This window comes from Dryobates pubescens, chromosome 4 (assembly GCF_014839835.1).
Source record: "Dryobates pubescens isolate bDryPub1 chromosome 4, bDryPub1.pri, whole genome shotgun sequence".
Lineage (NCBI taxonomy): Eukaryota > Metazoa > Chordata > Aves > Piciformes > Picidae > Dryobates > Dryobates pubescens.
In genome coordinates, this window is record NC_071615.1 from 47355711 (window position 1) to 47370336 (window position 14626).

Here is a 14626-nt window from a genome sequence, read left to right on the forward strand (position 1 = left end):
AGTTCCAATCCCCTGCCATGGGCAGGGACACCTCACACTGCATCAGGTTGCTCAGAGCCACATCCAGCCTGGCCTTCAAAACCTCCAGGGATGAGGCTTCAACCACACCCCTGGGCAACCTGTTCCAGTGTCTCACCACCCTCATGGGGAAGAAAGTTTTGTTCCATTACCCCCAGTCCTATCACTCCCTGACACCCTAAAAAGTCCCTCCCCAGCTTTCTTGTAGCCCCCTTCAGATACTGGAAGGCCACAATAAGGTCTCCTCAGAGCCTTCTCTTCTCCAAACTGAGCAGCCCCAACTCCCACAGTCTGTCCTCATAGGAGAGGAGCTCCAGCCCTCTGCTCATCCTCGTGGCCCTGCTGTTCAGTGTTTTAATAGTCTGGAAAAACAAAACCAACAACAACAAAACAGGAAAGAAATTGAAGATATCAAAAGCATTTTGGCTAGACAGGGTAAAAAAAGGCTTTGAAGATCCTGAGAACCTGAGTACCTTAAATGAACAATTGCTATAAGAAGAGAGGCAATGATTAATCAATAATGCAGAATCACTAGAAGTAGCATTCTTTAGTCTCCTTATATAACTCTGAATTTCGAATGCTTGGGAACAACTGGAGAGTAATTGAGCAAAATTACTTGGAAGCAATCTTAAAAACAAAGATAATGTTTTAATGTATAATGAATGATAGTTTGAGTTTGAAAAGATAGAATATATTCATTATACTGTTATACACAATGATGATAATATCTGCTCTCACATCCAATATTAGCTCTGGTGTCCTCAAATGCCCTGCACCTATGACACATTCTGAAGAAGCAACATGGACAGTTGGTAGAAGTGATTTGGAAATGCAAAGCCAAAAGGGCCAATGGTATCCTGGGGTCTGTTAAGAGGATTGTGTCTGGCTGATCAAGGGAGGCTCTCCTCTGCTCCTCTCTGCCCTGGTGAGACCTCACCTGGAATATATACTTCCAGTTTTGGGCTCCCCAGTTCAGAAGGGACAAGGATCTGCTGGAGAGAGTCCAACAGAGAGCTACCAGGATGCTGAAGGGACTGGAGCACTGCCTGATGAGGAGAGGCTGAGTGCCCTGGAGCTGGTTAGTCTGGAGAAGAGTGAGAGGGGATTTTATAAGTGTTTCTAAATATCTGAGGGCTGGGTGTCAAGAGGGAGGGGACAGGCTCTGCTCAGTTGCACCCTGGGATAGGACAAGGGGCAGTGGAGATAAACTGCAACACAGGAGGTCCCACCGCAGCATGAGGAAGAACTGCTTTATAGTGAGGGTCCCAGAGCACAGAAATGGCTCCCCAGAGAGGTTGTGGGGACTCCTTCTCTGGAGACTTCCAAGCCCTGTCTGGATGCATTCCTGTGTGACCTGTGCTGGATTCTATGGTCCTGCTCTGGCAGGGGGGTTGGACTTGATCTCCAGAGGTCCCTTCCAAACCCTAACATCCTGTGAGCCTGTCAAAGCCTCTTTTTCTTGGTAATGGTAATCATGAGTATTTTTACTTAAAAATAAGGCATTTTGACTACTTTTTGTGCCTTAGCAAATTGGTATGCCCTGAGCTTTATTTTCAGGGATCATATCTCAGGGAAACAGGGCAGAGAGGGGTACAAGCTAAAATCTGACTTCATTGAGATCAGTGGGGTCATTGCAAGAATTTCTCCCTGTTTAAAACGGAAATATGAGATTCCCAGCCTGCAATGTGCAGCTTTGTAATGCAAGGGTGATGTGATTTTCCATGGACAACTACAGCTCCTCAGACTGGCTCTAGAACTGAAATGAGGAGCTATCAACAGTGACCAGAGACTGCTGCAGCAGGAGCCAAGGCAGCTCTCAGGGCACATGGTGATTTTCATCTGAAAATGCATTCCAGTGATGAAGGATGTCATTTCTTTTGCATAGTGTTTTATCATTTTGTAAGTGTCACAGTGCACTGTGCACTGCAACTCACATTGATGAGCAAAAAACACAGACACAGCCATAGTCTATTTTTATTAGAGAGCTGTAAGTTCCACTTCAAGATATTCTGTCATGATTATTTTCAGTGTTTGGTGTTCTATCCATTGTTCTCCAGTATTTCTAGGTTTCTCTTGGGTTTACACTGCTTCCCATTTCATAAGATGTGGTTCTAGGCTTTGGAGACATTTAAAGAAGATGTAGCATCTAATGAAACCATTGCCATGTTTACTGCTTCCAAAAATGAGGATGCCAAAGAGGCAGCATCTCAGTGCTTACACAGCACTTACAGATATTTAAATTCAATTGTTTCATTTATTTCAGTTTTTCACAGAATTAGCCAGATTGGAAAAGACCTCAGAGATCACCAAGTCCACCCTTTCACCCAACACCATCTAATCTGCTAAACCATGGCACTAAGTGCCTCATCCAGACCTTTCGGAAACACTTCCATGGATGGTGACTCCACCACCTCCCTGGGCAGCACATCCCAATGCCCAATTACTCTGTCTGGGAAGAACTTTCTCCTCACCTCCAGCCTAAACTTCCCCTGGCACAGCTTGAGACTGTGTCCTCTTGTTCTGGTGCTGGTTGCCTGGGAAAAGAGACCAACAAACACCTGTCTACAACCTCCTTTCAGGTAGTTGTAGAGAGCAATAAAGTCTCCCCTGAGCCTCCTCTTCTCCAGGCTAAGCAACCCCAGCTCCCTCAGCCTCTCCTCACAGGGCTGTGCTCCAGACCTCTCCCCAGCCTCATTGCCCTTCTCTGGACACGTTCAAGTGTCTCAATGTCCTTCTTAACTTGAGGAGCCCAGAACTGGATACAGGGCTCATGGTGTAGCCTAACCAGTGCTGAGTACAGGGCAGAATGCTCCTGCTGGCCACACTATTCCTGATGCAGGCCAGGATGCCACTGGCCTTCTTGGCCACCTGGGCACACTGCTGGCTCACGTTCAGCTGCTGTCAACCAGTACCCCCAGGTCCTTCTCTGCCTGGCTGCTCTGCAGATACTGTGACCCCAGCCTGTAGCACTGCATGGGCTTGTTGTGGTCAAAGTGTAGAACCTGGCACTTAGACTTGTTAAATCTCATGTCCTTGGACTCTGCCCATCTATCCGGCCTGTCAAGGTCCCTCTGCAGAGCCCTTCTACCCTCTAACAGATTAAGATCTGCCCCCAGCTTGGTGTCACCTGCAAACTTGCTGATGATGGACTCAATTCCCTCATCCAGATCATCAATAAAGATATTGAACAGGATGGTGCCCAGTGCTGATTCCTAGGGGGACACCACACCAGCTGACAGTGGCACCATTCACCACCACTCTTTGGGCCCAGCCCTCCAGCCAGTTCCTAACCCAGCTCAGAGTGCACCTGTCCTGTTCTTCATATGCACTAGAATCCTTTCAGAACCTGATGCTGAGCTTTATGATTGTATTTCTTTACACTAAGTTTAGATACTCTTTTTTTGACTCTACTCTCTGTTAGAGTTTGTAAGGCTTTATTCTTTAATGTGTGGGGTTACACTCCCTAACAGGAATGTAGGAATGAAGTCTGCTGTGCAAAAGGCTGCATTAGTGTTGGGATTTTATTGCAATCTTAGAAAACCATGAAGAGAGGAGGGGTATTGGTTGTTAGGCTTTCTATTTGTTTGTTTTGATCTTATTCCATTTTATATAATTAGGAGACAAAGATAAAATGCAGGATAGAAGATCAAAGATAAAATGCAGGAGACATAAAATAACCTCATGCAATTAATTTTACCAAGGCAAAATCACAAAAAGGGAAAGATTTTCATATGCTTTCTCCTCTGTTGGTAAGGCAAACCCACCCACACAGTAGTGCCATCTTACAAGAGTGAAGAGCACTTCCTTCATCATTTTGATGAAATTCCCTGCTCTGCACAGAGCTGTCATTAGCCATTCTCCTGGCTTAGCTTTGCCTGTAGGATGGCATGCACAAGAGACCACAGATTATTTGCAGAATAAATCTTATGAAGAGTGTCTGGAGACTTTCCAAACCCACCTGGATGCATTCCTGTGCAGATTACCCTAAGTGATCCTGCTTTGGCAGGGGGGCTGGACCTCATGATCTCTTCCAACCTCTAATATACTGCGATGCTGTGATACTGTGGAGGAGCTGGGGCTGCTCAGTTTGAAAAAGAGGAGGCTGAGCAGAGACCTCATGGCTCTCTACAACTACCTGAAAGGACATTGTAGAGAGGCTGGTGCTGGTCTCTTCTCACAGGTAATTAGTGGCAGAACAAGAAGGAATGGCCTCAAGCTGCCACTGGGTAGATTTGGACTGGACAGTAGGAAATATTTCTTCATGGCAGGTGTGGTCAGGCATTGGAATGTGCTGCCCAGGGAGGTGGTTGAGTCCCCAACCCTGGCCGTGTTTAAAGGTGGTTTGGATGTGGTGCTTGGGGATATGGTTTAGGGGACAACCCTGTAGAGTAGGGTTAATGGCTGGACTTGGTGGGCCTGAAGGTCTTTGCCAATCTGAATATATCTGTGATTCCAGGGTGGTCCTCTGTGATGGCAGCCGTGACTCAGCAAGTCTGCTATAGGTGTTAAATTCTTACAGGTTTTCCCCCAACTTAATTTGGAGTGCTGGGACAGATACTTTAAATTTGCCCCCTACTTTTGAAGGTAGTCAGTACAGAGGGATTTCCCCTTAGATTCAGCCAAAATGAAGACATGGACACAGACTGATGTGGAGAGAAAAGAAGCTTCAGGAGCTGATTCAGTCTGCCAGGACTCTGCCTGTAGTAGAGGGAACTTCCGAACCATATTTCTAAACCAAAGCTCTGCCTGCCAGGTGTATTTTTGTTTTGGTGGTTCTCTTTGATTAGCCATGTAAAGGATATCCAGAGAAGATTCCCAATTTCCCAAGCAAACTGCTTACCAGGGAAAGCTGGGCACACAGACTGATCCTTGTGAATCATTTAGGAACAAGTTCTTCACTACGAGGGTGGTGGATCACTGGAACAGGTTGCCAGGGAGGTGGCTGAGGCTCCTTCCCTGGAAATATTCAAGGTGAGGCTCAACGAGGCCCTGGGCAGCCTGATCTAGTTGGGGATGTCTCTGATGACTGTGGGGAGGTCAGACTGGATGAGCTTTGGAGGTCCCTTCTGGCTCAGACCATTCTATGATTCTATGATTCCATGATTCCATGATTCTATGATCCTGTGATTATGTTTATGCCTTTTCCTTTTGCAAAGAGGAACTGTGTACTTTTGCCTGGTGGTTAGGTGTACTTTTGCCTGGTCGTTTGGTGTACTTTTGCCTGGTGGTTAGGTGTACTTTTGCCTGGTGGTTTGGTGTACTTTTGCCTGGTGGTTAGGTGTACTTTTGCCTGGTAGTTTGGTGTCCTTTTGCCTGGTAGTTTGGGACTTTTAATTTTATTAATTTTTTTTAGTTTGGTTTGGGGTTTTTGGTGATGTTTTGTTGCTGTTTTTAAAACACACCTGAGGCAGCCTCTAACTCGACTTTTTCTAGCCCCACAGACTTGTTTAAGGAAAATGAAGGGAAGGATTAAATGAATAACTTAGAAGATACTTACTGAAGTATACTTTGAATATTAATTGTGGTTTGCAAGCTGAGTTCAGTTGTTTGAGCCTTCTCTACTGTAAGAGGAAACATGTACAGAACTCTGATCTATGTAATTATTTTTATTATTGCAATTTAGTATTACAATCTCAAAAAGCTTCCCAAGCACTAATTAATGGAAAGAATCAACTTGATGTGGTGTCCTTACTGCAGTGGCACTAGATGATTTTGCTTCTTTTCAGAGCCTTAGTGGATTGTCTGGATTATCTAATTAGACCTGCAATATGGAACTCAAAACCACTCAATTTCTGTACAGAAATACCAGTTCTTCTTTTAAATATACATGCATAAAACTAAATACTCCAAAGACACAACACTTAAAAGGCCATCTGCATTCCTACAGCTTAATGTTCCTTTTATTCCTGGAGGTGTGTGAAGAATACAGTGTCATCCAATTAATTAATTACTTATAGAATGGGTTTTGTTTTACAGAGTGTGTAGTTTTCATGTAGTGGTCAGTATTCCTTAATGGCACGTGATGCCATGGTTTAGTTGATTAGATAGCGTTGGATGATAGGTTGGACTCGATGAACTCAAAGGCCTTTTCCCACCTGTTTAATTCTATTCTATTCTATTCTATTCTATTCTACCCTACCCTACCCTACTCTCCTCTACTCTATTCTATTGAGAAAGTGATTGCCCATTGGAATGGGCTGCTGGGGGAGGTGGTGGAGTCACCATCATTGGAGGTGTTCAGGAGGAGACTTGATAGGGTGCTTGGTGCCATGGTTTAGTTGATTAGGTGGTGTTGGATGATAGGTTGGACACGATGATCTTGAAGGCCTCTTCCAACCTATTCTATTCCATTCTATTCTATTCTATTCTATTCTATTCTATTCTATTCTATTCTATTCTATTCTATTCTATTCTATTCTATTCTATTAATAGTTCTTTTTATGCTTTGTTTCTCAGGTTGGCTTCATGAGCTAGGAAAACGCATTGAGTCTCCTTACTATGAGAATAATACACTAGGAGGCCCATCAATCAGAAGTGCCTATATTGCTGCCCTATATTTCACCCTCAGCAGCCTCACCAGCGTTGGATTTGGAAATGTTTCAGCCAACACTGATGCTGAAAAGATCTTCTCCATTTGCACAATGCTGATTGGGGGTAGGTACAAATGGGGGGGGGGGGGGGGGGGGGGGGGGAAGGGGATGGGGATAGAGGCAAGTGAAATAATACATTTTGCTACAATCCTTTACCAAAAAACAACAACATCAGGGATGTGTCTGGAGACAGGACAGAATAAAGACTGTTTGGTGAGCCATAGCTGATTAATATAAGCAAAATGCAGTCTATTACTAAGTTAATTTTACCACATCACTGCCTTGGATTAGAAGCAAAATGCAATGTTTTTATCCTGTCTGGTAGTCTTTTTATGTTAATTACCTAGTCACACTGCTGGGGAAAGCCATGTGCTCATTTATGGTCACCATTGGAGCACTGGAGCAGGCTCCCCAGAGAGGTGGTGGAATCTCCTTCTCTGGGGACTTTCAGGAGCCATCTAGATGCATTCCTGTGCAATCTGTGCTGGATTCTATGGTTCTGCCCTGACAGGGGGGTTGGCCTCGATGGTCTCCGGAGGTCCCTTCCAACCCCTGACATCCAGTAATCCTGTGATCCAGATGAGGCACCTCAGCATAACTAGTGATCTGGTGGCACCTGCAGAGCTTGATAAGACAAAGCCACTAGAGAAAGACCTGCAGTTATCACTCCACCATCATCTTCCTGCTCAGAAAATCACCTGTTTCAGTGTGCAAAGATGTAACAGTGGGTGCGAAGGGTTAGAGTGAATCACCACTAGACTACTTTTCCCCTCCTATTGTTTTTTTTTGTGTGCTTGCCTAATTGTTGTGGAATACTAGTAGGTACATAGGAATGCAAACTGTGTGGTGAACCTATATCACACTGCAGTGCTCTATCTATTTTTCTGCACCGTTTTCACAATAAAGATATAGCTGTATGTGGTGAGTTGAAATTTCCCCCCAACATTACCTTTGCCAGACCAGCTCAGCTGGAAGCAAATGAAAGCTGGGTTTGCAGGCAAAACTACCATCTACAATGGAATGCAATGAAAATATACAAAATATACAGGATTTAAAATATTTTACAGATATTTACAGATAACAACCAACACAAGAACTCCCCCTGGTCAGAGACCAGGAGAGCTGTCCCTCTGCCCCACCAACCCTGTCCCAAAGGGAAAAAGGAGCAGAGAAGAAGTAGTTGTTAGACTTAACCAGAACAATGCAGCCAAAGTCAAGCAGAAGCAGGGTTAGAATAGAATAGAATAGAATAGAATAGAATAGAATAGAATAGAATAGAATAGAATAGAATAGAATAGAATAGACCAGACCAGACCAGGTTGGAAGAGACCTTCAAGATCATCGCGTCCAACCTATCATCCAACACTACCTAATCAACTAAACCATGGCACCAAGCACCCTATCAAGTCTTCTCCTGAACACCTCCAAGGATGATGACTCCACCACCTCCCCAGGCAGCACATTTCAATGGGCAATCACTCTCTCTGTGTAAAACTTCCTCCTAACCTCCAGCTTAAACCTCCCCTGGTGCAGCCTGAGACTGTGTCCCCTTGTTCTGGTGCTGGCTGCCTGGGAGAAGAGACCAACCTCCACCTGTCTACAACCTCCCTTCAGGTAGTTGTAGAGAGCAATAAGGTCACCCCTGAGCCTCCTCCTCTCCAGGCTAAGCAACCCCAGCTCCCTCAGCCTCTCCTCACAGGACTTCTGTTCCAAGCCCCTCACCAACTTTGTTGCCCCTCTCTGGACACGCTCCAGCAAGTCAACCTCCTTCCTAAACTGAGGGGCCCAGAACTGAAGCAAGAAGAGAAGAGAAGCCCCAAGAATGTTTTGGTACAAGCAGGCTTATGGTAGATACCTCTCCAATTAAATTGTTCAGACTTATCTTTGGTTTCCTTTTCACACCCAGTAGTGATTTATTTGCATTTTTCTACTTTTCTGCTCAAAATCTGTAACAAAATTTTAAAGGCACAGCCTAAAACTCCCACTCTGTATATTGTGAGTAGCTCTTTCATGGTTCAATTAGCCTGGAAAAAATTTCAACACTCCAAGGTAAAGAATTTTCTGCCAGTTTGTACCACATGAAAGTGTTATTTGCAACAAAAATGCATCCTTTCCTCCTCCTGTTCCCAGTCGTCTCTTCTTACACTGGGCTTCTTTAAATTGCCCTACAAGGTCAACACCTTGTTTGTCTTGTTTAGAAACCAATTCCTTTGTCATTCTGAGGAGGCTTCAGCTTTCTTTCAAACACTATAAAGATAGATGTCCCTTAGCTTTTTTAGGAGTCTGTTCAATAAACAATTTGAAAATGTCTATATTATATCCCTCACATCAACACCACACAACAGGCAACCCAGCCATGATTTTTCCCACTAATAAACAGCCAAGACATTTGTGCACATACAAACCCAGGCCAATCGAACCTGCAAGCATTTCTGCACTTTTCTTTCTGGTCTTTTTATTCCCAACACAGTCTCCAATTGTGGATGGACTCCAGGATGTCACAACTTTCTGACAAACCATTTCACCCCACATTTGACATTCTCAAGCAACACAAGAAATCAGCTTGTCAGTTTGAATGTATTTCTTCTTTATTTTCCCCTGAATTTTTACTTTATTTTTCTTTCTCCTGATTTATTTTTTTAACATCTTATTCCCCAGACTATGATACATGAATAAATGTCCTCTGCAATCTCATTCTGCTACACATGGTCCCATATTTATATGAGTTCACTGAAACCGTAGTTGTTAAATGGGTATTTGAGTCTAATTGTCATACTGATTAATAGTTTCTCATTGGAGGTAGCAGGCTGCCTACATGTGTTTAACTGTTTTCCTTTTCTTCCTTAAACTATGAACTTAATTTGGCTTGGGTGTTCTTTTGCTTGGTACCCTGACTAGGTAGCATCAGATGTGGTTCCAGCATATCCTAGAGCTGTGACTGTTCACAGTACACAGTATCACAGTACATTAGAGGTTGGAAGGGACTGACGGAGACCACTGGGTCCAACCCCCCTGCCAAAGCAGGATCACCCAGAGTAGTCTGCACAGGAATGCAGCCAGGTGGGGTTTGAAAGTCTCCACAGAAGGAGACTCCACGACCTCTCTGGGCAGCCTGCTCCAGGGCTCTGTTACCCTCACTGTAAAGAAGTTTCTCCTCATGTTGACGTGAAACCTTCTCTGTTCCAGCTTGTACCTGGTGTTCCTTGGCTTAGTATTGTGCACCACTGAAAGGAGCTTGGCCCCCTCCACTTGACACCCACCCCTCAGATATTGATAGACATTGACCAGTTCCCCTCTCAGTCTTCCCCAGACTAAATAGCCTCAGGGCTCTCAGTCTCTCTTCATAGGGGGCATGTTCAAGTCCCCTAATCATCCTCATGGCTCACTGTTGGATTCTCTCCAGGCAAGTCCCAATCTCTCTTGAACTGGGGACTGTTAGTGACACCAAAGAAAATAGGGATGCATAATGGTGTGAATACTGCTGGGTATTACTTAGGGAGTCTTTACATTCCAGTGCTTTACTCTCTCTCTCACTCAGGAAGCTGGCTTTCTCTTAAGACCCTGTTTATTTTCTATGTCACATTTTCATAATCAACAAGTCACTCCACAGAGCACATAATTTCTGTCCTCCCCAGCTCTGATGCATGCCTTGGTGTTTGGCAACGTGACTGCCATCATTCAGAGGATGTACTCCAGGTGGTCCCTTTATCACACAAGAACCAAGGATTTGAAAGACTTCATACGGGTCCATCACCTGCCCCAGCAGCTCAAGCAAAGGATGCTTGAATATTTCCAAACCACCTGGTCTGTCAATAATGGAATCGATTCCAATGAGGTAACTCAGTCTGGGAGGTTATGTATTTGATGGTCTTGGCTGTGGACTGAGAGTCAGGGGTGGGAGAGGGTAATTTCCCATTGTGTTTTGTGTGATGTTAGATGGAAAAAGAACATGTCTAAAAATAAGGCTGGGTTATCCCAGGAAAAGGGCATGCTATAGAAAAAGCTGATGTAGTGTATCCTGTCATGTATTAAACATCCAAAGCCCTCCATAGCTATCAAATGCTGAAAAGGCATTCAGCAGCAGCAGTGTGGATGCTGCCAGCAGAAACATCCCAACAAGCAGTTTTCACTTTTGCCAAACAAAAAAACCATCTAGTATTTTGGGGGGGGTGTTTTTAAAGGGCAGCCTTCCTTCGCAAGGGACTTTGCTGTCCTTTTCTCCCTCTTTAATTGTCTTTTATTCTTTACAATGTTTTGAGCAAGTGATTTGGCCTGAATTTCTGTAGTAATCATTTCCCTCTATTTTTTGGGGTTGCAGAATGTGGCATGTGAGTGAAATCAAATGACAGATTTCTGGTAGTGTCCTCATTTGCTTGTTCTGAATGAGTTATTCATAGAATGGGCTGGGTTGGAAGGGACCTTCTACCAAGTCACCTAGTCCAACCTTCCCCTGCAGGTTGTGTGCAGTATACTATACCCCAGCTGAAACAATGGCTCCTCTGTGGTGGAGTGTTATTTGAATGAATCATTCGTGATAGGACCTGGGGGGAATGGAATAAAATGGAAATGGGAAGATTTAGATTGGAGGTTAGGAAGAAGTTTTTCACCATGAGGGTGGTGAGGCACTGGCACAGGTTGCCCAGGGAGGTGGTAGAAGCCTCAGCCCTGGAGGTTTTTAAGGGCAGGCTGAATGTGGCTCTCAGCAAGCTGATGTGAGCTGTCCCTGCCCATGGCAGGAGGGTTGGAACTAAATGATCCCTGAGGTCCCTTCCAACCCTAACAATTCTATGATTCCCTTCAAAATTATTTTTATCTATGTCATTAAAATCAGTGCCTAGTAACTTCTAGAAAGCTACAAAAAGCACTTACATGTGAAAGTTTTCCTGGATTAGGTTAAGGATTAACTTCAATCCATCTCTTACACATCTTTATTGGTACTAAAATCAACTGCTGTGCTAGAATAGCAGCCTCTAGAGTAACCCATCAGTATTTCATCATTTGCCTCCCATCCACAAACTGCTGTCAGCATTGCTTGCATTTCTCAGCTGCTAGATCCTCTCAAACTACAGAGAGTACTATGCCTGTGTGCTTGCAGCTTGCATGGCCCAGAGCTCTGCCAGTAGGCTGGCAGTATACTTTGCACCAATGGGACTGACACCTGAACCACCTGAAAAGCTCTACCTGAAACTTTTGTGGTGCCTTGACAAAAAGAAAAGAATGAGATCTATGCCATTCTTAGAAGAGTGTCTCTGGGCAGAAAGAAGTTTCTCTCAATTCTGCCATCCTGCAGCAGATCTTCTGCAAAACATATAGAGATGTTAGTGAGTGTGAGCTGGTCTACACTGGAGATTTGTCTAAAATTAAGATCAAGGGAAAATAGGAAAATCTTATGGTACATAGAATACATAGAATAAACCAGGTTGGAAGAGACCTTCAAGATCATCGCATCCAACCCATCACCCAATCCAACACCACCTAAACAACTAACCCATGGCACCAAGCACCCCATCAAGCCTTCTCCTGAACATCTCCAATGACAGCAACTCCACCACCTCCCCCAGCAGCCCATTCCAATGGCAAATCACTCTCTCTGTATAGAACTTTTTCCTAATATCCAACCTAAACCTCCCCTGGCACAGCCTGAGACTGTGTCCTCTTGTTCTGGTACTGGCTGCCTGGGAGAAGAGACCAACATCTGTCTGTCTACAACCTCCCTTCAGGTAGTTGTAGAGAGTAATAAGGTCTCCCCTGAGCCGCCTCCTTTCCAGGCTAAGCAACCCCAGCTCCCTCAGCCTCTCCTCACAGGGCTGTGTTCCAAACCCCTCACCAACTTTGTTGCTCTTCTCTGGACTCGTTCCAGCAAGTCAACCTCCTTCCTAAACTGAGGGGCCCAGAACTGGACACAGGACTCAAGGGGTGGCCTAACCAGTGCAGTGTAGAGGGGCAGAATGACCTCCCTGCTCCTGCTGGCCACACTGTTCCTGATGCAGGCCAGGATGCCATTGGCCCTCCTGGCTGCCTGGGCACACTGCAGGCTCATGGTCTTTTAGTTTCCACTTTCTGCCCATTTCCTTTTCCACCTCTCTGTCACTGTCCAATTGCATCACAGAGGGGGAACAAAACAGTGTATTTATGAATTTTATACAAGCATTTTAAAGAAGTTTATTTTTGCTTTCTCTATACACTGGTATGTACCTGAACAACCTACTGTGTTCTACCAGCTGAGAAGAACTTGGACAAGCCTAAACTGGGCATTAGGGGAAATTCCTACACACAGTGGTGTTGACTTTTTATAAAGGCATATTCTAATTCCTGTTGTCCCTGGAATTTGTCAGTGCTGATGATTGCAAATATTGGTCAGTGCTGATGATTTTAAGTATTTGTAGCAGATATCAAGGGGATAAGAAAAAAAACCCAAGGGAAATCTTTGCATGTGCAGCACTACTAAATCAGATCACTTCTGCAAAAGAGGGGGAAAATATTTTATTGATTCTCTCTTTTTTCCTCCCTTTTTATCTTGTTTTGGACAGCTTTTAAAGGACTTCCCAGATGAGCTGCGTTCAGACATCACCATGCACTTGAACAAGGAGATTTTGCAGCTCTCCCTTTTTGAGTGTGCCAGTCGTGGTTGCCTCAGGTCTCTGTCTCTGCATATTAAAACCTCCTTCTGTGCTCCTGGGGAATACCTCCTCCGGCAGGGAGATGCCCTGCAAGCAATCTACTTTGTGTGCTCAGGTTCCATGGAAGTCCTGAAGGACAGCACGGTGCTGGCGATTCTTGGTATGCTCACACTCACAGATTCAAAGAGAAAGAATAGTCCTTCAGTGTTGGAGGTCCTTTATTTCCAACTGATGGCTTAGCATGTCTTGGTAGACCAGGGGGAAAGAATTTGTTTCTGTGTTAATCTGCTCTTCATTATGTATGGACATTTATTGTTGTGACAGGGCAAGAGGCAATGGCTGCAGACTGGAAGAAGCTAGATTTTGATTAGACAGTAGGAAGAGATTCTTCACCATGAGGGTGGTGAAGCACAGGAACAGACTGGCCAGAGATATTGTGGAGGCTCTGGCCCTGGAATTACTAAAAACAAGGTTGGATTGACATTCACAGAATCAACCAGGTTGGAAAATACCTCCGAGATCATCAAGTCCAACCTATTACCTAATACCCAACACCTCAGGACAACTAAACCATGCCTCCAAGTGCCACATCCAATCCTGTTTTGAACATCTTCAGAGACAGTGACTCCACCACCTCCCTGGGCAGCACATCCCAATGGCCAATTACTTTTTCTGTGAAGAGCTTTCTCCTCACCTCCAGCCTAAACTTCCCCTGGCACAGCTTGAGACTGCGTCCTCTTGTTCTGTTGCTGGTTGCCTGGGAGAAGAGGCCAACCCCCCACCTGTCTGCAACCTCCCTTCAGGTAGTTGTAGAGAGCAATAAGGTCTCCCCTGAGCCTCCTCTTCTCCAGTCCACATTATCACCTCATTGTCATGAGGAAGTTTAAAAATGCCTTGATTATATTGGATCAGCTAGATCAAAGCTATAAAATATGACTTGGGAAAAAAACCATAAGTGTGAATATAGCAAAAAGTCCAGAGCTGCCCCCCTTGGAACCATGATTTCCTTGATGATTCCATTTTCAGACCCATTTGAAAATGCTAATGGAAGCATCATTGTGTAGCACTGACAATGAAAACAACTGAACAGAAAACAGAGATCAATGGACTTCTGAGGGAAGTTAATGAAAACATAATGAAAAAAAAAACCACCCCAAACATAATACATTGAAATAATTTTGTTAAGGTGAATCATCAGTTAAACCTCATTAACAACAGCAGAAGGTGAATGCATCAACCCTCTAGATGCATCCAATCAGAAACAGTTGTTAATGTGATACGAATGCAGGACAGCAGTTTCTTTCCTGGCAATGCTCTGTTAATCACAGTTCCCAGACCACAAGTTTATAGTTCTGTCAAGATTCTAATTCTAGTGCATTAGGTTTTGTTAACTGAACC

General features: G+C 44.4%; 1 protein-coding gene across 1 annotated transcript in view; it reads left to right on the top strand.

Moving 5' to 3' along the window:
* Positions 1-14626, top strand: part of KCNH8 (potassium voltage-gated channel subfamily H member 8) — a 177271-nt gene that overhangs the window by 118700 nt on the left and 43945 nt on the right. The window contains exons 8-10 of the mRNA XM_054161403.1: positions 6475-6672; positions 10244-10443; positions 13139-13388. Coding sequence (XP_054017378.1) covers positions 6475-6672; positions 10244-10443; positions 13139-13388 — 648 coding nt within the window. The remainder of the gene's footprint in view (positions 1-6474; positions 6673-10243; positions 10444-13138; positions 13389-14626) is intronic.